This window comes from Necator americanus, chromosome I (assembly GCF_031761385.1).
Source record: "Necator americanus strain Aroian chromosome I, whole genome shotgun sequence".
NCBI lineage: Eukaryota > Metazoa > Nematoda > Chromadorea > Rhabditida > Ancylostomatidae > Necator > Necator americanus.
The window spans coordinates 6,904,464-6,931,879 of record NC_087371.1 but is presented as its reverse complement, the minus strand read 5'-3'; the positions used below and the strand labels follow the sequence as shown (position 1 = coordinate 6,931,879).

Sequence of the window (27,416 nt, the reverse complement as noted above, 5' to 3'; positions counted from 1 at the left end):
ATTGAGAGAATTGGGATATTTTTGAGATAATCACAGAATTGTGAGTAGCTGTGAGTCAAATATTCAAGAAGTCAGGAAAACAAATTCTGGAAACGGTGAAAACTTAGGTTTTCCTAACGCAAGGTCGTTAGAGGTAATCAAAAACTTTGTAATGAGGTAAGATTACGCATCAATTTCAAGTTCATATCTTCTGTAGCCATGATTCTTTGATTTTTTGAATTGATTTTTTTTTAAGTTGAAAGAGAACCAATTCCATTACCGAGAAAACCCAAAAAAAAATCTGTCCCAAACACCAGCGATGGCAAAATACAGTTGAGTGATGGTCAGGAAACAGCGGCGTTGGAATGATTTGTTACAGCACCAATTTCCCGAATCCCGCGAAAAAAAAAAACTAATAGAAATCCTTCAAATCTTCACAACTCTAGAAATCTCATACCTGTGGACTTTCAGAGTTGTAAAAATTTTAAAGGGATTAGGTCAAATAATTGAAAATCGTATTAATCACCTACACAATATTTGATTGTTCGTATTTTTCTTTGAATTTTTTTCTTTGGTTCTTTTCTCTGAATTTTGCTGTCAAAGTATGTAATAAAGACAGATAAGGTGGATCAAGTCTGGTGCCAATTTATCGACCCCGGAGGGATGAAAGGCTTGGTGAGCACTAGGACGGATTCGAACTTCTGATCGATCGTGCAGGAAGCGGAACCTCTATCCCCTGCACTACACCTGCTCCAATAAGGACAGATATATAGATATTTTGTCTTGTAATTCCAAGAACTTTTCCAGAAAGCGACGATCCAAAAGTAGATAAAAAATGGATTCTTTCTCAACATGGGAGTATGTAATTTTATGTTCACTCGAGCGACCGTGACGCGCTCGAAGCAATTCGGGCATTTTCATTCCCGAGCGCTGACGACTGCATCCGTCCTCTGCGCTGCTCTAATCGAGCATGTATCATGTGCGGTCATTTTTGTAAATATAAATACAAGTAGTCGCGCAGTTTTTTTTAAAATTGCTTTTAATAACAAATAGTTAATGCATGATAGTAATTTAATTTCAATAAATTTGATTTTTTAAATTTTTTAAAATTTAATTTTCAATTTTTGTGAATATAAGTGCGAGTACAGGCGCAGTTTTTTTTCATTGCCAGTTTTTTCTTCAAAAATACATTTTCGAATGAATAAAAGAGAGATTATGGTGTGTTGATGAAGCAACTTCAATGCAGCTCCGCCAGGAAAAGAGGACAGTTTGTTGGGGGCGATTATGACGTTCGAACGATTTAATGTTGATCATTCCACTATTGTTCAATGAATCATCCAGATGGACAGCGATTAGCCGCAACGGCGCTTACGGCTAGCCAATTCTATTCTTCGAATTTCTTATCCGATATTCCAATTCTAATGGATAGAAAATAGGATTACAGGATAAAGAAATCAATTCTAGATCATGTTTCAAACTGTAAATCAACCCAATACTTCCAAATGCGAATTTTCTATAATCTTACTCAGCTTAAGGTATGGAGCTAAAAAAAGATTTACGGTATATAGAAGTGTGAACCATTTTCAGCGGTTATAAGTCTATACGGAATTGATGGTGGTTGTGTTTTTTCTGTCATATATTCTGATTTTGCCATTATCCAGACTAAATTCTATTCTATGAACATAGTCACATGTGGTTCTAGCGATCTCAGTGTTTAGCACTTGAATTCCTTCGCAGATTATCCAAGTAGCAATCCCGTCCGGCAATTCCATTAAAATAGGAACCATCTTAAAGCATGTAGCATTCTAAAAGTGCCTCTTCCTGGTAAACGAACGATCGCACGACGATGTGTTCTTCCTAGAGCTGTATGTTTTTCCTATCTATTGAATCCACTAAGAATGGCTTCCCTCATGCAAGATGCTGGCTAATCCCGTTCTAACACTAGTTGCCTTCTCTAAGGATTTGCCGGTTTATAAGCTTCAATCGAGTTTTGAAAAAAAAAGGAAGACGAAAAGCCTATACTCGGGCAAATGTGCGTGTGAAACGGCGAAAACTCGTCCAATCACGGAAACCTATAGCCAGCCATACATTTATGCGAGTACTCAAGAAAAGAGGAGAATGCGAGAGATCATATCAGAACAGGGGCGTCGGCGGTGGTGACGGTGGTGGTGGTGGTGGTAGATGTGTACAATAGATTTGACTCTAGTGGAAGTCAACCGGTGCAATGACCTCGATCAACCATCCGGAATATTATTTGACTTCGACAGGAAATCCGTAACCAATCGTGTGCACTATAGCATGAATTGCCAATGTCCTTCAACTACACCTAAAGGTGTCGTGAAGAGGGGATTTTCATGATTAGCCACTGGTCATGAACCGGTTCAGCTTGTTGTCAAATGTTAGAAAAACGGGACAAATTGCAATGTTCGATGACATTTTGGAAACTGGGCAATTTGGAAGAATTTGAATGATATCTTCTCAGCAAAGCAATGAAAAATCGACTGGAAGTCAAACATAATAGGAAAACAAACGAAAAGAATGTCGTTTCGGAATAATATTTCATTTAACTTTAAAATATGAATGTCGACAAAATTTTGTAATTGCAAATAATTAAAGGAGTGCCTCTTGGAAAAGCGTTGATAAAGCGTCAAGCGAACAAAAATGCAAAAAAAATGTGGAACTGATGTAAGAAATTTATCCAGTATTTCTCAGCTGACCCAAGTCTGCTCTAAGCCGAAAAATCGAAGGGATAAAGTTCTCATTTTTGATGGCTCCACCTTCGTGAGGTCACCGCACACATTTCAGTGAAAATTCCAGCAGCAACATTGCAAACTGTTTCTTGACGGCAAGAAGTTGTGTTCCTACACATTCTTCCAGAAACTAGTCATATAAGTAAGTGATATCGATAATTTAGAGATGATCCTGAAGAAATGTACACTGATCAGTATCGGAGACTCCTCTGAATTAAATCCGTCAAATAAATAGCATAAATGGGTAAATAAACAAATGAATCAATAGATCAATAAATCACAATTTCCAATGTCAAGTTAAAGTGATAGACTAGCAACACCTATGTCTCAGCGCAAAGCTGGTTCAGCTGATCAAAAACGTCGGGATCACTTCGATCTCCTTCCTGAATATGTATGCGGACCCGCAGGAGGCAATATTGGGATACAAATCTTTTAAAAATAAGGTATTCTGGGATTAAAGTGGTTCTGGGTGTATAGAATGGTTCGCACAGTACTGCCAAATTTCAAAAAAATCTCCCCTCCTTTTATAGCTTTCAACGCCTGTTGCTATATTAAGAAAAAACCTTCAAATCTTTAAATTTTGAAAAGGAAGAGGAGTCGCAAAAATCGATAAAAACGCATAGTTTCCAGCGAATTCTCCGGGTTTAAAATGGCAACCATGGCTTCAGAACACGGGTAACCTTAACTCGAACATCAACAACTTTAATTCTGGAAACTTTGGCAGTATGCGGAATTAAATTTACAATGCCAATGGCAACGGAATTTCTGGAGTTTTGCGTCAAAAATCTCCGGAAATTCAAATAGTTACTTGTAGATTTCGGGTACTTATAGGAAAAAATGCGCAAGAATGAATATTGAGAAAAATTAACACAAAGAACCGACCACACATTAGGAGAAACCAATATTCTGCAAGTCTTTGGTTACTCTTAGAAGTAAACAATTGACAAATCGATCCGATACGATCGCCAGGCGATTTTAAATCGTCCAAATCGGAACCGAATTTGTTAACGTTTCCCTTTCGTAAGTGGGGAACGTCGTTTTTTTTTTGAACTCATCTCTTTTCCACCACTGTAAAATACCTCCGTCTGGTATTTTAGAATACATTTCCTTAGTGATCGCCAGGGGATCAGCGGCGGGGATAAATCGTCCTTGATTTAGCTATATATGCCCCGGCTATTATTACCTGTTTGCAACGTCCGTCGACGCGTCCGCTGCAACGTCCGTCGACGCGGACGGCACCTCCACCACCCCGACCGAACCCATTCGACGCCTTCAACAGCCTCGGGTTTTCTCATACATCTCGCGCACACTCTCCAAATGGGCGGAGCTATCCGGGCGGCGCCTAGAAAAGGCTCGCTCCTGCGGCATATCGCCAACACTTCACGGTAATGCGCCTTCTTCTATCGTTACTATTCGCCGTCGGACCCGCGTACGCATGTTTCGGTGTGTGTGTAGTATATTTTTCAATGATTTTAATCATCATCATCAAATAATGTTTTTTCTTGCATTTTACCGAATCTTTTCCTACGACGATCGTAACCGTAATATTGTGGAATATTTATTTAAAAATACGCTAGTTATTCGCGCGTATTCAGTCAGGCATTAATCGATCTTTATTTGATCTTTACGAAATTCCTCAAATAAGATTTTTTTTTCGAAATTTTTATTTTTCCCCATTGAACTACTTAATGTGATGGAAATATTTCATTGTAGCAATATCGCTCCATATTTCTCTATTTTTCCAGGAGGTGGCTCCCAATGCTGTCCTCCATCCCAGCCAAGTTGTGGTGTCGGCCCTCCATGCTCTAGTTCGAGGTTAGTGTGATCTATTTAATGAATATGGTTATTGATTGATTATGATGGATTATTCCTTATCTCATAGTTTGAACGGATTTTCAATTAAATTTCTTAGCACTATGAGCTTCTATTTGAGAGAATTATATCTGGAATATTCTCGAAAACTGTATTATATAGAGGACCAGCGAACAGTTTTCAATACTGGCCAAATCAGTTACGATGAAACAAAAATGAACTAATCATTTTAAGTAGATTGGATCTGTCCTAGAAAAGGTTACCGTAACTGCCGTTTCCTCAAAGGAACCCTTGATAACGTGGGTCCTGCGGGGAATGAAGAGTAGCCGTTGAACGTGACCAGTGAATGTAAAAATAGCTCGGGTTACTGTAACACCTTTTCTTCTCGGTAACATCATGTGATAACGAGGTGATTCGGCAACGCTTCGATAAGCGAGCGCAAGTTATGAGCTGCGTAGAGAATTTCACTCGTTGCGATGGTCCAGTGCAAATCATGCGTATTGATCGCCTAGTACCTATGAAACAATACGAGCTTATGGCGCAATCGTAGTTTCAAGAATAGCAGCAGCGGATAGTGGAAATTTATAAGCGCTAATCCGTAAGCAGCCAGATAAGCGCATATAAAAATCCATAATTTGGTGGAAGGTGGGTCCTTGGGTCCTCAAATCTGGAGAACAATGCTATTGGTCCATTCTTTGGTGTATAACTTTCCGTACTGCTAGATGGGCGCTCAGTATTCCGCGAGGATTAACGTTAGTTGATTTTTGTTAATGTAGTTCTCTGAACGTTTTTCTGGTGTTCATTCCGGAACATACGTTTTCTGCTCCTTATTATATTCTGGTTTCTACGTGGTATTGAAGAAAAAAACCGAAGGCATGAACGATTCTGCACTATGATCGTGAAAATCAAGTCCATAGCAAGTTCGTCATCTATTACGTTTGTTAGTGCATCATGTTTGCGATCGAATCATTTCCGGTATAGGAACGATGCTTTTGTTCCTTGTTCAGATTGAATTTATTGGGAAATAATGGCTTTATGTGTAGCAATCAACGATTGTAAGATGCTCTTCAAAGTGCGTCCCCGACAAAAAAAAACTATGTGGATTTCAACAGTGGGAGGACATACAAACTGGATTTCTACGTCTTAGGATGTGCATTTATGGCGATTTGCTAAGGACTTATTAAGAGACAAAGAATACGTGTAATAAACCCGAGCTGGTTATGCCCGTCTTTAACCGCTATTCAATTCTACCGTAACTCTTGTGTTAGCTTGTCTTCGAATGTAGGAAAGTGCGCTTCACGGATACTATTTGACCTGCTGAGCGCGGTAATCGCTTAGAATCTCTCTGCAATTTTTCTAATATATTCCGATGGTCCACATCGGTTGGACCATCGGAATCAACATTTTATCACATCCACATTTTATTTTAAAAATAAGTACTAATAGGTCCCTATTTTGAAATCGGCTGAGGGTAGATCAAATGATTTCTTTTAGGGAATATTTTTTAGAGCAGTTCTAGATTTGCAGCTCTTGGTCTTAGGACCAAGAGAAGAACTCGAATATCTTTTTAAATTAAGCATTTTCCATGAAATTAGAGCAACTAATCAATAATGTCGACTTTTTATTTTCGTCATACCTAAGCATAAGTTCAGGCTAGACCTCGGACTGGGACAATAAAGTGAGTGAGAAGGACGTATGGCAGTTTTTTTTTTAAACTTTTTCAGACCATTCAAAACTAACCATGATTTTTTTTATATTAATGGTTACTTTTGAATGGTCTAAAAGAGCTTAAAAAATTTTAAAAAATTAAACATGAATTTGATGCTACACTAAACCTTAGGAATTTTAATGTAGCATCGAATTTTGACTCCATATTCGTAGTTGAAGCGTTTTGTACAAATAGGTATTAATTTTTTTAATTTGTGGGACATAAAATTAATTCGGTCGCCAAATTCAAAAATTCCAGCCAAAACTCCGAAAATAATTCATTTTAAGTTCAAATGACTCTAACCACTGTCAATCATCCTTGCGCGTCCATCGTAGAAACGTATAGAAACGTTCACAGACGTGATATCCTGTTTTGTCGATAATTGATTTCCAATGATTTTCTTGTGGAAAAACTTCGAAACGTAAAGGAAAGCCGACATCAAATTCACAGCCGGCGGACGTTAACGGAGTTCGGTACTCACACCGTTGAATAATGTGATTAATCGACAATAGAACAGGTTTTCGATGAGCACGTCATTAGATAGTACTTAACATTAACAAATTATACAGTAAACTGCTAAGATTAGCATATTAATTTGAATGAGACGAGTTTTCCATGGACGCGCGCTACGACGACGAGAATGTCTACTGCAGGAGAAAAGAACACTTATAGCCTTTTTTTTCAACAACAATACTCCAGTTTCGCCGATCCGACATCGTAAAAATGACCTGTGAGCGCGTCCCGGGTCCGTCCTCGGATGTGTGTTGTAACGAACGAAACCGATCACAATGATCGAACAGATTGAATTCACCTCAATTACGGCGTCAAACAATATGTTCCGCATCGTGGAATCAGAGAAACGGCCTAAATTCTTAGTGGTGAGCAGGGAAAAAAATCTCCGAAACAATCCAGCCGAATGATCACTGAAGCATGTTGATGTTACAATAATCTTACGTGTGCCCGACGAAGAAGGAAGAAAAAACCATTCGCAAATCACGTGGGGAGACATGTACTTTCTTTTCTTTCCTAGGTTCCGTCCGGACAGATAATCTTCTTCTCGCTAACCAGATATCGTCGTCGTGGTTGTCGTGGTCGTGGTCGGCTAGTCTCATCTGTCGTCGTAACGTGCGACGACTGGTGTGCGCAAAAATTCTCTGACGCATTCCCCGTGCACAATCACTCGTAATGATTACGCGTACGGCGTACGTACGTTGCAAGTGTTGCGTGAGCTTAGAACATGTTTTCGTGGACATTTGAATAAATGCGTATTGCGGCTGCGGTGGCGGCGGCAAACCTGATCGACGGCGAGTTTAATTAGAAACGCAAAGCGATCCGATACGATTCACCCGTCACCTGGACGCCGACCGTACGTGTTGCTGCTGCATTTGGTGCCGTAGAAGAGAAAAAATATTTAGCGCTCAGTAGAAATGATGATGAATACGTTTGGAAGGAAATCCCCGCACAAATCCCCGTCCAATAGACATCATCCTAATAATTTTTCAGAGGTTTCTTTTAAATCCCATACAGATCTCTCATCAATAATTAATCGATATCAATATAAGTATACTCTTCAAAACATAGTTGTTACCGGTCCCGACGAGAATAAGATAAATCTGTATCCCAATCCAAATCCTTCGTTTTTTGGATACCGTAAGAAAGAAACACTTCATTCCTGGATGTTCGTGATGGAGAGGGGGTTTTATTTTAGATTTTAGTTTGGCTACCACGTTACGTTAATATTTTGGTGGCGCACCAAGTGCGCAAGTAAGTAAACAAGTAAACAAATGTATAAATAAATATGATCGGATACGAAGTATGATTAGCCGTCTGGCTGCGTCAACTATTGACAACAGGACAGACGTATCCGGATAAAACTCCCATGATGCGCTAAGAATCCCATCAACGTCTGGTCAGAGAGACGGTAGCGCCAGGATAGGCGAACGCCAAAGTCCAAGCACCGATGTTTGCTTATCATCGCATCGACGCATTTCTGAATTTCATTTCTCGTAAGATTTAAATCGTAGGATGGGGTGATTTAAATTTTCAATGAAATGCTAATTCAATTCTACAGGATAATTATAATACTATTAACAACCTTAGCACATTGGCATAAGTGTTAACCCTAAGGTTAGCAACAATTAACTCTAAAGTTCTTAGTGTATCCATCTTTTTTTGTCTAACCATTACTTCTCGATAAAATGTACTGAATCAAACAATACATTTTTTTTCCTTCATTCAAACACTTTCTGGGTTTTACTTTTCCTACAAAATAAGTTAAAAATTAAATTAATTCAAAAGGAAATAACTCAAAATTAAATTAACAATTGAGAATTAATTTTAAAAAATCAGAGAATCAAATACTTGTCCTAAATGATGAAATTGATCAATAAGCAATTTTTTCGAGCACTCTTAATACAATGAAATTACTATATTACTAGGTATAACTAACTTCGTCTAATTCTTTAAGAAAGTACCAATGAAAAAATAATCTTCCTGATCTTTCCACGGATTATAGCATTTTGACTATTGCTCGGCCACATATCAATAGCGAATAGTTGAAAATTAATCGCCGGCTCGGGGAATGATCGCTCAGGAGTGATCAATGTATGAATTTTGTAGTAGGTGGACGAGTTTGTTGCCTTCCACAACTCGCGTGCATGTGCATCAATCAATACATGTGCACATGAGCATGTCGTGAAGCGTCCGCGTTCACAAACTCGAAGGTTAATTTGATTGGACGCGTTTCTGCGATGAAATTCAGCGCTTAAATTAAAGGACTTTTTTTAAAGTCCACTTTAAGTGGCGTCTAAGCATAAGATGACCTACTAATTCTACTAAATTCACAATCAATTTAAGAAAATTTTATTCTAAGCGCTAAATTTCGCGTTTTGATGTGGGGAACTCCTAGTAGAACTTTCTGGTAGAAATTACGGTAACGCCTAGAATTACTGTAGTAGAGCAAAAAATAACATTATGTTTCACTTAAACACCACAACGCAGCTCGTCCACTTGTCCAGATTTAAACATGCTTCGTTCGTTCGTTCGGGTTTTTTTTTCTTCCTACGACACGACATGTGAATGCGTTGAAATCCCGTCAATCATCGTGTCGATTCCACTCTTAGCTGAAGCGTTTTGTATATGCGAAAGAGGACAATCGTAAAAGCTAGACTTGCTTCTTCTACGACCTAAATCAGACATTGCGACGACCCGATCTGAATGTGCTGAGGAAAACCGCAAAAAGTTGTATACTAGGATAAATGATCGCTGATTGGAGGGTTGAGGATCGGGAACGGAATCCCCTAATTTTACGCGATGCAAGTGTTCGTAGCGTTTTTCTCCTCTGATCCTGGAAACAGATTCAGGACAGATTTTCTTAAGAAAAGACGTTTCATAACATTTCTCTGGGGAAAAATTTCATTTTCGCCATTTTTTCACTCATTCTCCCTAAAGCTGTCAAACACCTCTAAATAAAGGAAGTACCATTGAATTAGTATCGGTGGCGCGATCAGGCAATTAATCGATCCCGGTTCTGTGCGAATGTCGCCGGCTTCAACGCTTCATTTCAAAAAAGTGCTCTATCCAGCAATAGAATTAATTTTTGAAGATATTTTCCGAGAAAAACAGTGAACAGCAATCCATATTCTTCCTTAGGTGTCCACCTACTGGAATATTTTTGAATTTTCTGCTTGATTTAGTCATTGCTGAGCTCCTTCTTATAAAGAAAAATTAAATTATTTACATTTTCTACATCCCAACCCTTCTTACAGGCTTTCGTACTGTCAGTGGATATAGCAATGACAAAATTATGCCAAGTATTCAGTAGACCCTGCGATTGAGGACCATTTTTCTTTTTATGAGTTAGAAAAATTGTCTCAAACAAGAAAGAAAATCAAAGAAAGTCCTTTGCATTATTTTCTGTGAAATGTAATTTGCTTTACAAAGCTTTTCTGCTGCGAAAAAAAAGCTTTGTAAAGAAACCAAATCGAAAGAAAAGTGGTTGCCAGTTTGTGGATGACGAATAGGGATGAGCGTATAGATTTCTTACAAATTTAAAAAGAATATGTTCTCTTTCATATTAGATTTCGTATATGTTGAGAACAAACACTATTCCTGATATATCTTTGGAACCTCTACAGTAACTAGTCAGGAAAATCACTGCCCTTGCGAAGCGAATCCTCTTCCGAATTATGAAAAGGGCCATTGCTAAGCTGTGTTAGCTGCATCTGCTGATTATCTGTACATCCCAAGGTGAAGAAGTAGAAGAAACGACACAAGTGATTTATCGCTCTCTCCAGGTCTTCCTCTGCGTATAACCCAAGGGTTACTGTAACTATACTCATTACTATAGTACGTAACCCGAGCAGACAACTTTAACATGCTCTTCCGATTTATCCTTATAAACTGTGTTGTAGTGAGCGCGGGTTAACATTTAAAAACAGAATTGTAAACGTCATTCATTTATGTTTTATAATCTGGACTAGCTTTCATTAATATCGTTGCTTCATTTGCCTCATTAATAGAAGAGAAACTACTATTGGAATGAAAACAAAATGAGCAAAAATAATAATAATAATAGAATGGTAAATATGATGCCAAACGAACAGTTAATTTTTCAGTTATGCGGCACCTGCTCCTGTCCCAGCACCAGCTCCATACGCGCCTGCTCCAGCATATGCTGCACCACCACCACCACCACCGCCTCCACCTCCACCACCACCACCACCTCCACCGCCACCATCATACGGTGGTGGCCAGGTAAGTATAATTTTGTAGTTACCATGTGAAGATGCTAGATACATTTTTTACACATTTTCCAGGGTGCCGGTGGCCCATACGCTTCACCTCCCATTGTTGTACCAACAATCGTAATTCCTTCCGGAGGCGCAGGAGGTGGTGTACCAGGAGGTGGACCAGCACTAGGCGGGACATATGCGGGTGCCGGTGGTGGTATCGGAGCCGGCGATGCTGGCCTAGGAGGAGGTGTAGGCGGTGTTGGAGGAGGATCATACCAAGGACCAGCAGTTGGAGGCGGTCCAACCATTGGTGCAGGTGCTTACTCCCAAGGACCAGCAATTGGCGGTGGAGGTGTAGGAGGCGCCACCTATGCACAAGGTCCAGCCGTTGGAGGTGGAGGTATCGGAGGTGGAGGTATCGGAGGTGGAGCCTATCAGCAAGGTCCAGCCATTGGAGGTGACGTTGGAGGCATAGGAGGAGGCATCGGAGGAGGTTCCTACGCACAAGGTGGAGGAGGCGGTGGAGGCATTGGAGGAGGTGCATACGCACAAGGTGGAGGAGGCGGTGGAGGCATTGGAGGAGGTGCATACGCACAAGGTGGAGGAGGCGGTGGAGGCATTGGAGGAGGTGGATACGCACAAGGTGGAGGAGGTGGTGGAGGCATCGGAGGAGGTTCCTACGCACAAGGTGGAGGTGGTGGAGGCATTGGAGGAGGTGCATACGCACAAGGTGGAGGCGGTGGAGGCATTGGAGGAGGTGCATACACACAAGGTGGAGGAGGCGGCGGAGGCATCGGAGGTGGTTCATACACGCAAGGTGGAGGAGTCGGAATTGGAGGTGGAGTAGGGTACCAACCAGGACCATCCACCGGAGGTATCGTAGGCGGAGGTGAAAGCGCGGGACTCGGATCTTATCAAGATTCAGCCGCAGCAGGTGGAAACGGAGGTGCTTACCATGGTCCTTCTGTGGGTGTCGGAGGACAATCAGAAATCGCACCAGCCGCTCCTCTGCCCGGACCAACTTACCAGCAAGGACCTGTTGAAGGCGGCAGCGAACAGATTGAAGTGAAGCCAGAGACGGTTGTCACAGAACCCCAAGAGCCTGAGGTCAGTAAGTTTTATTATTAAAGCCACGCTTTTAAAGTACTTGATCTGTTTCAGGTCACCGTCACAGAAACACACGTTGAACCGGTTGACTCAGGTTCTGAACAAGCGCAAATTGAAACTAAACCTGGTCCTGCTCCAGTTCCGGCGCCAGTGCCAGTACCAGAGCCAGCTCCAGCACCAGCTCCAGTACCAGCTCCTAGCCCAGCTCCGGCTCCGACGATCACTGAAACCGTTCATCAAATAGTTACTGATGCTCCCAAAGGTGTGTCCTCCCACGCAAACGATATTATAGCTATTAAAAAAAAAACAACGAGAGCATTCAGAGGAATCAAGCTACGATGACATTGTTGAAGAGCAGCAAACTGCTGACAACGCTCAACACCCATCTGTGAGTATTGGTAGTAAGAGGACTTGTCTCGTTGATTACTACAAAATTGATTATTGATCAATTCTGTTAAGGGGGCCTCTCCGGCAACCAATGAGGTTGACTACGCAAATGAAGGAGGCGATGAAGGGAACTGTGATGATGCCGAATTGAAGGCTATTGTTGAAGGAGCTCTTGGATCTGAGAGGGTAAGCGAAGTCATCTTAAAGGTGTACTCATCCATTCCCTCCTACTAGATGTATCCACTTCCAAAATTTCATGCAATTTTTGACAGCGGGATGACCAAGTCTGTCGTCAAAAATCTATCAAAAAATTGAATTCTCAATTTCTACCTATCCGTTACTTTCACATTTTTTCAACTATCAGCTTTTGCCGGTTCGTCCGCCTCTTTATTTCTTAAGGACCACTTACCATAATCCATAGTTCTACCAACCATAATCTGTGGGTTTATTCTGCTGTTACAAACGTTGTATCTCTTACAGGACAACCTTGAAGCCGCTCGTAAGATTGAAAGCGACGCGGCAGCAAAGTTCGGTGGTCGATTTAACGCCATAGTTTCGGACGCGGAATTTGCGTACGTGAACTGGTACGGTAAACGAAACTGTCAACTACGTGTCGGAAATCGTCATTCGCTCACCTGGGAGGACTAAGAAGAACATAGACGCGTGCGTAATTATTTGAGAAAAAAAAACCGAAGAGAAAAAGTCCGCACAAGTGCCTAAGCTGTATCGTTTGGTGTCGCTGTCTCTCTGCAACGATCCACCGATTACGCTAGCTCACCTCAGATCTTAATATCGCTCGCTGTTCTTCGTTAAGTTGTTCTCTCTAACTATATAATATATATGTAGTTGCGTAGCGTGTATAGTTTATTTATGTGTCGTTGATATGTTTTGCCTCATACCCTACCCGCTCCGTCTTTCTTCTACCCTCGCTCGTTCCGCCATCGTCAACGCTTCATCCTACTATAGTCTCCGTGCCGGCATCAGAGACTTCCACATGTTCTATTTCGCCAGAAATACCGGTGTCTTTCATCAGATACTATATATGCCTGTACATTTTGTCGTTGAGAGAAGATAAAGATATTTAAATCTTCTAGAAGTTTCTTGTAGTCAATATACAACGATCAACATAGAATCAAAACGTTGCCATATTTTTACTCATAAGTCTATATCCTTGAATATAAAGTGACTTCTAGCACATAAGACACAATCTATAAGATAGAATCCAAGAAGTTACTTTAAGAGCTCATGTCTCGCGCATCCCGATGCACTGCTTTCGTTTGGAGAAAATAGAAGTAGGGAAGATACTCATAAAGATATTTTCATCGCTAATAACTCCCCCCTGATAACTAAAAAAAACTAAAAAAACAATAAATAACTGAAACAGTTGCCATATTCAAAGATACTCACTGTTCCTACGTTGATCGTCGGTTTGTGCAGCTCTAAATATACTACAAGGATGAGGTAGAGACGCAGAGTATGGATACACAATACGACCCAACCTTGCCTGTCTAGGCAGAAGCAATCTGAAAGTAAAAAAAAAAGTTCTCATAAAATTCCCAACTCCAAAAAACTTCACTATCTTACCTGTGCCAAGAAATTCCAACGGAAATGCGGAGTGAAGTAAAGGACGCAGAGAGGCACAGGGAACAGAGGGGTTCCTAAAACGAATGAGCGATTGCATAGTCCGGTCAGAATTTTACGCTATTCCGTTTTGCGTGTCCGTATTAGGCGAGTCTACCGTACATGTACATTCTGTGACCCCTCACTCTCCACTTCTCTGGCCTGAAGCTCACTAAAAACTGTCTAGGTCACATTACATACAACATTCCTTTGCAGAACTCTTGTCTACTGGTAACTACTGTATTCAGGGACTGTATATGATATATGGCGATCAATAATGATTTACAAAACTGGTGAGAATCCTTAAGAATCAATCCATTCAGCAACGATGTCACGATGTTTTATTTATAAATTTGAAAGGGAGTACTTTTAGCGCGAGTGCAGTGAAATTTCTTTTCCATACGGGACCACATCCTAACTATTCATATCAACATTTCTTTCACTAAATATATGCATTGATCTATGATGGTAGTTCAGCACTTCCGTTTCCTCCAACTTCTGATGTTCCGGTGTTTTTAGATTTCAAAGAACACAAAGATATTTTTTATTGGTTCTTGGTTGTCCGTCCGATGACACGGTAAAGAAAGACCAAATAGAACCAGTCTCAGCCGAATGAGTTCTCGATTGGTTATGCACTTGTAACGACTGAATTTATTTCACACATGATTTCACGCAAACAAATTACACTTTCGCGGACGTCACCCCCGGAGGTTGTAGTTCTAGTTTTCCACAAAGTACACACATATAATCGCAGAACACCACCACAAACTGCCAGCACGTCATCGTCGACGACGACGACAACAACAGCGTAACGGCGATTGCTCAGCTTTTTCGGCGGCCAGCTGTATGAGGACTTTTGTTCCGCGATTTAATGGCGACCGGCTTTCGCCATCAAGCGCTTGCCCTAACCCGCCAAGGACATGGTCAAGCATCGGACAAATGGCGCGTCCGAATCGTCACCTTCTTCATCCATTCCTAAGTGGATTTCTGGGGATTTGCGCCCAAATAAACAGAAATTCGAAGTTAAATAATTCTTCGTTGCTTACATAACTGTACATCCCATGCTTTGAGAAAGCACTTCTAACGCTAAAAAGGACAAATTATGCCGTCTTCTGAAGATTTTATGGATTGAATTTCATCTATTTAATGATGGTGAGATCAGAGAACAACGACACAAGAATATGAAAATCCAAAATACGAAATCCGAATATGAAGCATCTCCACACCAGTAGATTCCCACTATTCTGATCTCATGCATGATATTTTCCAAATGGTGATCTGGGAAAAAGTACGAGAGGAGAAAGCGTCAAAAAAATCACTCCTGAAAAACAGTCCGAAAAAAATTCCAAAGCAATTTTTTTCCGAACGTCATTCATCAAGTACACGCACTTTTCCGCTAAACTCTGTCCTTTTTCTTTGTTTGCGTCTTCTTCGATAAATTTGTATGTCTATAGTCGTTTGATACCATTTTCGCATTTACTTTGTATTTCTAATAAACTAAAGAGGGGTTCAAAAGTTTGATTTTTGACTACTATTGTGGTGGTGGTCAGCAGGTCAATGTTCGAAGCACAGAATGAGACAACAGTAGTTGTCAGAGCTTAGATGTATCTGTACAACAAAGGGAGAAGATGCGCTGAGAAGAGAAAAAAGTGAAATCTCTTGGTGGTAAAATCATCGGTAGACAACATCGTCTTCATGGATTAAGGCATCATATCCTAGAAAATGCGGTACACTGACTCGTCAAATGAAAGCAGGGCTGTTGGGCGCAGTTACGTATTTGAAAAGGATAAAGTCGTTAGCGTCGGGAATATCACCAGTGATTCGACTGCACTTTAGAATCGTAGAAGTTTAAAAAAAAACGAAATACGTGCGGCATAAAGTGACTTGCAGGAGCCAGCCGTATATCAGGTCAGTATTTTTCCCTCCCAGACAAGCCTTGTACCAATTTCTCGACCCGGAACGAATTCGAAGACCGAATGGCGGTTTTGAATCATCGACCTCGCAAAAGCTATGGAACCAATTCCCATTGTCGCGCTACACCCGTGTTAAATTTTTGATATCAATAGAAAATGGTTAGACGGTATAGTGAGCGGGTGTGGGTCAGTCGGTAAGGGTCTCCGCTGTGGTGGCACGATCGATTGGAGGTTCGAATCCGCTCTAGTGGCAATCAAGCCTTTCATCATTCCGGGATAAACTGGCATCTAGCCCGTATAGGAGGATGAAAACATTGATTTGTACTGAGCTCCACAAGTCATTGTATAAGCTTATGGGTTTGTAAGCCTCAAAAGAATTCTACATTGAAGTCGAACGCGTAGGCGTAGGTGCGTTCCCATAGGGATTGATCAATGCCGTGTATTTTATCCATTTCCTACGATATACTTTAGCCTGCCCAACGATTTCCTCACGGACTTCGGCTAACCTGCCATGGCTGTAAAATGAGAGCTGATTCGATGATAAAGCCATGCACCGAGCAGAAGAAACGATCATCAGATTGGCTTACGCTGTGTCGTTGAAGGATCCTCCAGGGTTCAATTAATGACGGTATCACCCTTTGAAGATGCGCTTCTGGGACACCATCTACAACGATGGTGTCATTCGGTGTATTGGTGGCGACCGATGTCATTTCGGTAAGTATTGATTACGGACTGGCCACAGCCACTCCAGTTATCAATAAAGATCGAAAATGAAGAAATCCATCGTATAGTGGCACTCAGACTTGCCAATACCGGTAAGATGCTACAAGTTTCATTTCAGTAAGGTTCATTTTTATCCTTAAATCGATTTACTGTGGTGAGAATGTCGATATACTGTGCAGAGTGTCGCTTGGGCATTAAATGCAGCGATGCGGTCCAACTGGTCCCCTGTCTACATGTGATTTGCATAAAATGCCAACAGAAAACGAGAAAAACCAGTAAAGTAAGTAAAATTGTAATATTATAGAAACAGAAGAGATTAGTCATAATTGAAATCGTACAGTTTAGGTTTGCCCAGCAAGACATTGTTACTCTCCATTGGTCCCTCCAATAGACATTCGATGGAATCCATGTGAATACGAACGATGCCTCCGAAAACTCGCGATTGCTGGAGATGTTTACCACACGGCCTGTCAGCACGACCTCTGTGCACAATGTTTCGATGATGCCTATAAAACGTGAGTTCTAACTTACAAACAACTCAGAAATGTAGATCAGGTAAAGGGCACAGTATAAAAGTGACAGCACTTGCTTACATCGTTCATCTTCCGTATTATTTAACTAGGTCTATGTTCAACCCAAGTCCATCATCCAGGTTGTCCACTTTTGTTGCTTCAGGATCATACATACGATAGTCGGAGCCGGTGTTTCTACCAATTTCACTTCTGGACGGTTGGGAAAGGGACCTGTTCACTTTTAGACAGTTGGCAAAGGGATCCCCATCACTTACGCTGACTATATGAGCGAACCTCCCACCCCTGAAGAGGATCCAGCTCTTCCTTATCGCACCAATATTCAAGATAGTCCGCAGACTTCAAAAAAGTACAAATTTCTAAATGCTTCTAAGCCGAGTAAATGATAATTATGAAAACAACAATGGAAATGAATCAGTTCATTTTCAGTAACAATGCTCAGTGCCCAGTTGGTGGATGTGGTGCACCGCTCAACGAAGATGATGAACTGGAACAATGTGAAGGATATTGCCATGCCAGTTATGAAATCGATAAAATGGTTGCACTTCCGTGTTGTCAGGTGAGCGCAAAATTCGTGCTTACAAGTAAATCCCACCTAAAAGGTGAGTTATAGTTGAGTCAAAACGACATGAAGCACAGACAGTTGCGTAAGCGGTTGCGCTCGATGCGGCGTGATGGAGCGTAGCGGTTGGGATCGTGTAAGGGTCCTCGCCTCCGCCATCCATCTCTGCAGTTCGCCACGGTCCCATCTCGATCCCAACCGCTGTCTCCACCGTACCGCTTCGAGCGCAGCCGCTTAAGAAACCGTCCGCTGTTCATGTAGTTTTGATCCGACCATACGATCCATCGTCTCAGTCGACTCTACAACAATTGATAGTATTTGGCAAGTATCCTTTCATGAAATGGCTCAATAAAAGAAGTAATATAAGCTGAAAAATGTTGGATGTATATATTTTATCTACAGCTTTTGATCTCAAACTCATCACTTTCAATTAATCGAAACTCGGCTCATGATGTTCAACTTTATCCGGCGCTTAATTAACTAAAAATAAAAGAAAAGGTGGGGGCACTCAACAGTGCTCTAGTTGGACTGGACTTTTGGGCGCAAAACGTCCATAGAGCACGAAAACCATTTTCAAGTGACACATGAGTTTCCTATTTGAGAAAACGATACTTATACTGCTAGAACTCTCTTTTCTAGCTGCTCCGGAGCTCAATTCACAAAGAGAAATTAAATCCATCCCTAGCCGCTAAGGGTGCAGCTATGTTGTGTCCTGATTGGTGATAACGAACAACATGCGCGAATGTGATTCCGTTTTTGATACGTATTGATTGTGGACGTATTGATCGTAACGATAGCATCCGAGTACATCAGCCACAATCCAATCAATAGATATCGAAAGGGGAGTCGCAAAGGACGGCAGGATTTGTGTGCTACTGAGAAAACAACAATAAATTCAATTGGAAACTGCTGTGAATCATTAAAAGTCAGTTATTTATTTCTAATAATTTCCGTCAGGTCTACATGTGTCAACCGTGTGCAAAGAAATGGACAGAGGGCAAAGGCACCTGCCCACCTGGGAAATGTCTGCAGAAAGGAAGTTCAAGAATGAAAAGGGGAAAGAGAACACCTGTTAGTAATCCAGTATTCTATCTATCTGTACATATCATAAATGTTTTGCGATTGCAGATCAAAACGCCGTGCTCAGGACAACCCGAATGTGAGGGGGAAGTGCTAAGAAATTTCCCGTCAGAAATGGAATGCGAGCATGAGGTCTGCATCAATTGTTTAGCGAAAGCGCTGGAAGAGTGCGAACGCAATAGTAAGTTTTTTTTAGAAACCTATTAACTTCAAATCTCCACCGTTTCCAAAATGGTATCGTTTAGACTCACCACCTGTTTGTCCCAATGAGGCGTGTCGTTTGCCGTATCGCTGCGAAACGGTGCTGGCGCTGAAGGCGCTGTTTCCAGAACGAGCAGCCTACTTCAGTCGCTTTGACCTCGAGTCACATTACTCGATGGAAGCCCTGAGAGATGACACTATTACGGTAAGCGTTGATGGAAAACATAAAATTAAACAGTACAATTGTAACTGTTTTTTTATTATAGTAGTCAGGCCAAAACGAACCAAAGGTCGGTGCAGTTGCGTGAGCGGCTGCTCTTGAAGCGGCGCGGTTGCAAGCGACTCGCACTGGAAAAGTGAGTGGGGGTCCCGCTTCGATCACAACCGCTAGCTTCACCGCGCCGCTTCAAGCGTGGCCACTTACGCATTCGCATCCGCTTCAGGTCGTTTTACACGGCTATCAAAACAAAAAAAAAACAGACAGGCGGGTAAGATTTACGGTCCTTAACAGATTTATTGTCCGGCAAGTTACCGCATAACTTCAACGTAGATGTGATTATGAATATGGAATGGTTACATGCAAGTAGAGCAATCTTATATTTCCGATCCAAAATACTGAACAATAAACCTGGCAAAGACCATAACAAAAATCGAAAAAGATCTTCACACGCCCATTAAAAGTAAAACAATGATTACTGCTCACAACAACATCAATTCATCGGTCATTTCTTCGGGATTTTTTTCTTCTGAAATAGCAACATGAGAAGAGGTTGTTTTAAGTAAAGATACAACTTTTTACAGCCTATATCAATCCAACGAAAGGCAACCTTACAGAAGATTGAACTAAAGGTAAACAGAATTCTTATTCCCACCAAAATTTTAAAATAGAATTCATAAATCAAGGTGTGCTTTTGTGAGGATGAAGAAAATCAAGCGCCTGTGGAGTTTGAGAAAACAGGACCACTAGGGGATCTTCTACGAGAGATTCGTCGAGTGCTGAAAATTATGAACACGGACAAGGTGAGTTGTATTGGTCCGCAAGCCAAAATTGGATCACTAGTGCGCACTTTGTTTGAGAGTTTTGAGACTGACACTTTTGTTTGAAATTACTTTAAGAAGTGCTCTGTTCTGTGCGATTACGCGACAGAATGAAAGGGATAACAAACGAGTTGAAAGAATGTGCATACTGAGAAAATGGAAATAAGAAAATGCATAGAAGCCCCTGTACTTTGTGGCGTGTGTACACGGCTGGCGCGCTCCAATCGGACTCGTTCTAGAAAATAGCGCGCCGGGACGCTCGAAGTCGTATCTTCCGGGCCGTTGTTTACGGCAAGTAGGAAGAAATGGATGGAATTACCCCCCGCCTCCCCCTCCTCTTCTCTACGATCCCGTATACGAATACTCCACCTGAAATCCGTACCACCTCAGATTCGTGGGGATCGCAAACGCGTTGCATTCACTCGAGCACATTATACTCCTAAGCTAGGACATCTAAACGCCGCTACTGCTAACTTAATGACATGAAAAAATGCAATAAAACAAAAAATAGCTCACACTATAGGTTTACGGCTATTTCAAACGTGACGGGGATGAAGAAAAACAACTGGATCTCTGTCCGAAGCTCATTCAAACGCCTGTAGACAAAATCGGTATCAACAAGGTAGGTATATAGTTGGTTCAAAACGATGAGAACCTCGTTGCAGTTGCGGTTGCGCTTGAAGCGGTGCGTTGGAGCGCACCGGTTACGGTCGAGGTGAGACCATCGCGAACAGCAAGTAAGCGAACAGCAAGTGGTGCTAGTAAGGGTCCCACCACGTCTCCAACTGCTCTTTCTACCGCGCCGCTTCGCGTGCAGCTTCTTACGCAACATCACCGAACTTCATTCATCATTTCAGTCATTTCGAACCGACTATAGTATTGTTGCATGTGCATAGTTTCGTCTAGTGATAAGTTCGTTTAAGGACACTCTTATCCTCGTTGATATAACCGGGATCGTGAACAACAAAGCAACAAAGAAAGCCGCCGGTAATCCAGTCGCTAAGAAGTAATGCTCGCATTTGACCGAGTTGAAAAAATGAAGAGTTACGAGAATTTCTACGAACGATACTATTCGTTCTGTACAATTTTTTTAAAATAAAATGAGTTGATATGCGTGTTTTTGAATGGCTCTGTTGAATTAGATTTGAATTCGAATACACGCGAATAAAATTTCTTCAAAGAACGTTGACAAGACGCTTGACGATTTGTAAATGTTTGAGAGTCGAGAGAAAAATGGCAATGACTGCTGACAATTCAAAGAGAATTATGGTTATGATCTGGGAACCAAAACGGTTCTCATCTCTTCGAAATTCTAAAAAAAAGTTATGGACATAAGTGCCGGTACTACTACTGCTGCCACTACTTATGTTTAACCGTGTTGCTGCGATGTGCAATTGAATGGGGTAGAGTGAAGGGATAACAGCAACAAGAAAAGGACCAGGTAGCCGCGATGCGAATGCGGTCGCCCGCGTAAACATACTCCCGCAACTGTACCCCAGAACATTTTCGCCAATAAAACAGTCGGATCGAAACAACTTGAAAACTAGTTTAACCAATTTAGCCGCCTTATTTGATCACATGCAGCTGTGGTACACCAAAAAAAGAAAATGAAAAGAAGAAAAAAGAAAACACATTTCGCTTGAGTCAGAACATTTTTGAAAAAAAATCGCACCTGATCCCTTGTCAGGCGGTTTCGCTCAAGGTGGGTCCTTCGCTATCTCCAGTCGAACCTGCTCAACTCTGCAATTCGATCAATTGGAGTACAGAGATGAGTGCAATTGCACCACGCCTCAGATCGTTTTGACCCGATTGTATCAACGACAGTTGCCATGAACTATTGTATTTCAAAGCTTCGAACAATAACAATATAGATAGTAAAGCGGTCAAAAAGATTTGAACCAGGTTAATCCAAAACCGAAAGTACCCATAAGCATCAAGAAGAACGAAGGAAAGACTGACTGCATTGTTGACCGCTAAAATCCATTTCCGATTGACTACATCGATGGTCACGTGCGGAAGTGTTACGGAGCCGCCCGTCGTGAAACCGTCTCTTTCTCCGCTCTTCTATTTCAGTTGTAATTTCAAATGATGCTTTCTGGATCCTAAAATAGCAACTATTGAGACTAATCTCTCCCTGACAACCTTTCTTGGACTTAGTCTTCAGTAGGTCATATAAGTTTTCTTTTAGGATTTTTTTTTTCAGGAGGGGGGGGGGGGGGAGGGGAAAGATGGGGTTATGTGCTAGTCATTGACTTCGTTCACCTGGATTTCTTCTGAGTCTTTATCAAGTTCTCTTAATTTGATTTCCTTTTAGTCTTCAGCAGATCGCAGAAGTTTTTTTCTTTTTTCTTTTCTTAGGTAGATAAGAATGATAAATAGTCCTCAGCCGGCTTTCCTATAAGTGTAAATTTCTTACTTTCAACGCATATGGCTAACCATATGGCAAATTCCTTTGAGGATGACTCCATATAGTAACTTTTTATGGAATTCACCTCACATTTTATCATTAAATTATGATCAATTTCGCCTTTGCGAAGAACAATTGCGACCTCGGTCGCCTGGTCCGTTTGTACTTTTCTTCTTGCAGCGGATGCTATCACTTCTTTGCAGAAATGCGGCTGTTTGCAGCTGTATGTTTTCTTTTTCGATCAACGTTGGAATCAAAAGTGCTACGTTCAATTCTGTTCGATGATTTTCCCAGATGTTGTAGAGTTTGCAATCGTATTCGGAAATATGATCGAACATCTATTCGCGCTGCAGTTTGCGATGGTCCCACCTCGGTTCGAACTGCAGCCTCGCCGTTTCGGGCGCGTACGCAAATGCACCGTGTTTCATGTCGTTTTGACCCGATTATGCACATCTTCAACCCTTTAGCAGTTTTTATTTGTTATTATTTGAGTTAGTTATTTCTTACTTAAATTCTTCAGGATGGACTATTAAGTTTCTTCAGGGGAAAATGTTGTTTACGGGAGGGGCACTCGATCGCGTCCTTATTTCTGGAACCTCTATCTTCCCTTTTCTTCCTTTTTTCTTTCCGTAATTTTTGCTTACATGTCATAGATCCTCTAAGACTAATTGATCGGTTCTAGGGCCCCGACTGATTTAGTCATTTACTTCCAGAAATAAGTGAAAGGTTGAGTGTTTTCCTCCCACCTCCTCCCCCATCCAACTGCAATTTACCCTTTCTTCGGTAGAAATGGCTAGTATTCAGAAGTTGTAAGTATTTTAGTGGTTTGGAAGATTTCTAATTTTGAAAATTTGAAATCAGAATTAACAATTATAGCCAGTAAGTCTTAAACTTAGGTCTTAAGTTAGTTACGGGGAATATGATAAAACGGTGGTTTTTTTCGGCAATAATCAGTAATTGAAACTGTCAGCTTAGATTAGGAAAAACAGAAAATATATAGTAGGAAAGCAATGGAAATGTGAAGGTAAATTTCCGCTATGAAATTGTGTATAAAACAGAAGTACATTTACGGAATTAGGAGAAGAATCAAAGTTGACGCTCATTGAAGAACTTCAGGTTCATTGAAACACGTATAAACTATATTTGAAGTGTGTGAACTGTATTAGTAGTTTATGTGTGCTTCAGACGAATTTTTACTATTGCGGACATACATACATATAATAGGGTCAAAACAAAATGAAGCATGGTGCATTTGCGTACGCGCTCGAAACGGCACGTTGGAGGCAGTAGTTGGAAGCGCGGTGGGACCATTGCAAACTCCAGCGATGGGTGGTGCCAGCAAAGGTTCCAGTACCGCTACGCTTCACTGCACCGCCTCGAGAGAAGCCGCGTACGCAATTGCACCATGCTTCATTTCGTTTTGACCTCACTACACCTATATTTGGGTTTACACGGAAAGAATACATCTTTTCATGGTTTTACATTATTACTGGTAATCTGAAGAACAGTTTTTTTTTTCGGAAGATCTTTTCCGTTTTCTCAGAAATAGATCTATTTTTATTCATCGTAGAGAATTTTCTTTGATGTAGCCAATTGATTTTTAGAATGTTCGCTTTGTTTTTTTTTTCTTCTCTTTTTCCTCTCAAGTTCAGTCAACGTTCGTCGGCGGCCGCAGCGGCGCTGACCACTGCTTATCGTCCATCAGTTGTTTTTCTTCGGTCAGCGATCTCCCGCTTTTATCCGCCCCCTCACCCCGTCCGAGACTTTTTCATTGTTGCACTGATAGATAACACTGTTCCGTTCGTCGTAGAGTCTCTATTTCGAAAATTTCTCAGAAAACACCTTTCTCTCCCTAGGAAGGTGTATCTCTCACGATTATTTATGATTGTTTCAACTAAAGCAGCAGTATTCGGGAAAAATGTGGTTGTGGAAGGGGGCACTCACTGGCGCCCTTTTTTCTGGAACTAAACAACTAAATCGGTCGGAACCCTAAGACCTAAGCAGTAGTCTTAGAGGCTCTATGACATGTAAGCTAACGTTATTAAGAGAAAAAGGAAAGTTTCCAGAAATAAGATCGTGGTTGAGTGCTCTCCAACTACATTTTCCCCTAGTTTTTCTGGTCTAGCACAAAAATAAAACCAAATATTCATCCTCGTGACCCTTTACGTTTATTTAACGTTAATAAATGTTTTGAGGAACAAATGTACAGTTAACTATAGACATCAATTTGTTCAGCTGTCAGCAGTTGGTGTCTGTGTATACGCTACATCTATTTTTGCATTTTTTTAAACACAAAGATGTTGTTTTATGCCGTTCCACCACAGAATTCTAGTCAAATGTTTCTACTTGAATGATTACGAAGCAAAAACCACAAAATATGCATATTTTTTTATGGGTTGTTCTATTCTTCATAACGCAATTATTCTCGACACGTATCTTATCACAACACACTGAAAAATTATAACTTTACTGTATTTTTATGTCCCAAGTTCAATTTTCGCGCTCTGCTTCGTATGACGCGCTCCTATTGAATTTTTTTGCTTTACCTCCTCGGCTTTTCGGCGAATCCGCCGAGCCTTTAATTGCAATTCGAGTGGAGCAAACATTTTTTTTTTCAAAGTTTCGGATTAAGCGCCTTGTTTTGCTGCTGCGTTTTGTTTTTGCTCTTGGGCGATCGTTTTGCATTTAAGATTTAGGCATTTTGGAGACCATCAACTTGTACCTGACACTGTTTCCGTATATGTTTCATGTGCACTTTTTCTTCCCATTTTTTTTCGATTTTTTAAAAGAACAAAATTGAATAACGAGAACTGAAGACAGTGACGACTACAGTGATTCCGTTGTGTTTCAGAAATATGAGAACTTTATTTCTTTATCATCTATACTTAAAAAAAAATTATCGAAGAAGTCGCCAATGAAATCGAATTTCTTTATCTGAACGTTGACTTGGATTTCAAAAAGCCTTACGCTTACATTTTATGGATTTTTTTCTTGGTTTGAGTGTGCCCGCAACAAATTTTGTGGATGTTTTTATTAATTTTTTTATTGATCACTCGCCATTCACATAGCTGTTTACTTCTACCAGCCGGTTATGCACAGATATGACATCTATCATTTGTTTCCTTCATATTTGTGTTCTTTTTTAGACTGCTCTAAATTTTCATGTTTTTCTATATGTGATATATGTGAATATGTGAATTCGAAGTTACAGTACATTCTTTTTTCTTGGTCGCATTTTCTTGGTCGGTTTAAATTTTTATAAGTGCTTATTGGTTTTAAGGCTGCGTTCCAGTTTTGTTTCGTTCTAATTTGCTAGTTTCACATTACACAAACTTTCGGAATTTTTATTTTTTCTTTCAGTTTTTCCCATCTTTCGAACTAGCTTTGTCTTTTCGAAAGTGCGCTGATGTGTTCTCGTCACCGAGTGGCTCGCGGCGATTGATCGATGGTCCTTAGACTGCACTCTTGCAACGTCCATGTATTTTACACCTATTCGAATTTGATAGTATTGCATACAAAGTAGAAAGAAAAAAGAAAAGAAAAGAAAAATAAATAAAATGGATAAAGAAAAAAGGAAGTTTCTCTTCCAAAACGGCTTACCTCACATCTTAAGAGAAATTTTATCGTCTTATTGTAGCAGGCGTTGCATTTCTACACGTTTAGCGTTTCAATTTCTCAATAAAAGTCAAGTCTATCACTCTTCAACACTTATTTAATTCTTATTTTGTGAAATGTTGGAGTTTAGCGGAAAAATACTGAATATTCTGATGAAGGCATTCAGATCTTCATGACGTTTTGGAGATGCAACTAGCATTGCACGAGATTGCGCATCCTCATTTCCCCACTTCCATATTTTCCTCGTCCTAGCGTCATGCTAGTAATCCATAATTATTTTGTTGTTGTTTTCTTCACGACTTTTTGCTCTTTTTTTTTGACTATTCTCGCTGTTTTCCCATGGTGTGTGAGATCAAAATTTGATTTATTTCTTTAGTTTACTTCTTATTTTCGGGAATATTCTACTCCAGATTTCTAGCTACAGTCAAGGGTGAATTTATTTTAACTAGTTTTGTCCTTTCTGTCTTCAGATTCACTGTATCTACACAGCTAATGAAAATCACAAAATGGCAAATGTAAACCTCGGGTCAAAACAACATGAAACAAGGTGCTCTCGAAGCGGTGCGGTACAGCTAGGGATCTAGGTGGGACCATCGCGAAGTGCGGCGATGAGTGGGGCTAGTAATGGTCCTCTCTTCTCTCTCTAACCGCCGGTCTCCATCGCACCGCTTCGAGCGCTGCAGCTTATGCAGCTATACTGAGCTTCAGTTCGTTTTGACCCGACTACATTTGCCCGGTAGCCGTAGCCAGGGCGGAACTACTCGAACTTGCCGCTATGTTTCGGTCGAACCGCTGTCCGGAGAAAACGATGCCGTGAGAGAAAAATAGCAGGAATTGATAACAAAAAGAATTTATTAGCAGGTAAACAGCGCACAACAAAATTTATGAAATAGATTACTGTGAAAAAACAACCTATCGTTTTCCGCTTTCACCCAATATAAACTTTATACATTCATTTTTCACAATATCTACGAAATGGATGAGAATAAACATATCTTTCCGAAACGTGTTTTGACATTTTTTTTGTAACTATTCATAGTTCGGCCTAATTTTTCATATGTTATTTCTTTCAAAAAAAAAAATCTATTAGTAAGAGTAAGATAAAAGAGTCTAGTATGCTCAATCTTTTGACTTTGTTCCATCTACAGATGACTTAAAGCTTAATCTTCCGTTTTATGTCGAATATGTGACGCAGAGGTGATAAAAACTAAATCCTGTGTGTTAAAGACAGGAAATTGACGTAGTGTTGAA

At 40.7% G+C, this 27,416-nt stretch overlaps 3 protein-coding genes across 6 annotated transcripts; 2 read left to right on the top strand and 1 right to left on the bottom strand.

Annotated features, from left to right (window-relative positions):
• Positions 1-4,117: 4,117 nt before the first annotated feature.
• Positions 4,118-13,124, top strand: RB195_004747 (uncharacterized protein; the record flags this gene model as incomplete). Of its 2 annotated transcripts, none has more annotated exons than XM_064182729.1 (8): positions 4,118-4,172; positions 4,475-4,544; positions 10,866-11,004; positions 11,067-12,089; positions 12,144-12,351; positions 12,413-12,477; positions 12,549-12,662; positions 12,957-13,124. In XM_064182729.1, the coding sequence occupies 8 exons, from the start codon at positions 4,118-4,120 to the stop codon at positions 13,122-13,124; spliced, it is 1,842 nt and encodes a 613-aa protein (XP_064033996.1). The 2 variants fall into 2 exon arrangements, with proteins under 2 accessions (XP_064033996.1, XP_064033997.1); XM_064182730.1 differs by lacking the exons at positions 4,118-4,172; positions 4,475-4,544 and adding exons at positions 7,038-7,127; positions 7,280-7,386.
• Positions 13,125-13,719: 595 nt separating this feature from the next.
• On the bottom strand, positions 13,720-16,559 carry RB195_004746 (uncharacterized protein; the record flags this gene model as incomplete). Its single annotated transcript, XM_064182728.1, has 4 exons — positions 13,720-13,815; positions 13,884-13,999; positions 14,061-14,134; positions 16,516-16,559. 4 exons carry the CDS (start codon positions 16,557-16,559, stop codon positions 13,720-13,722), a joined length of 330 nt encoding a protein of 109 aa, XP_064033995.1.
• Positions 16,560-16,653: 94 nt separating this feature from the next.
• Positions 16,654-21,153, top strand: RB195_004745 (uncharacterized protein; the record flags this gene model as incomplete). 3 transcript variants are annotated; one of them, XM_013448785.2, is made up of 11 exons in its annotated part: positions 16,654-16,723; positions 16,912-17,012; positions 17,078-17,247; positions 17,692-17,821; positions 18,782-18,895; positions 18,953-19,085; positions 19,150-19,310; positions 19,907-19,954; positions 20,009-20,125; positions 20,667-20,765; positions 21,067-21,153. In XM_013448785.2, 11 exons carry the CDS (start codon positions 16,654-16,656, stop codon positions 21,151-21,153), a joined length of 1,230 nt encoding a protein of 409 aa, XP_013304239.2. The 3 variants fall into 3 exon arrangements, with proteins under 3 accessions (XP_013304239.2, XP_064033994.1, XP_064033993.1); XM_064182726.1 differs by lacking the exons at positions 16,654-16,723; positions 16,912-17,012; positions 17,078-17,247 and adding an exon at positions 17,529-17,611; XM_064182727.1 differs by lacking the exons at positions 16,654-16,723; positions 17,692-17,821; positions 18,782-18,895; ... (4 more) ...; positions 20,667-20,765; positions 21,067-21,153 and adding an exon at positions 17,408-17,489 and having other exon boundaries at positions 16,893-17,012.
• Between the last annotated feature and the right edge of the window lie 6,263 nt (positions 21,154-27,416).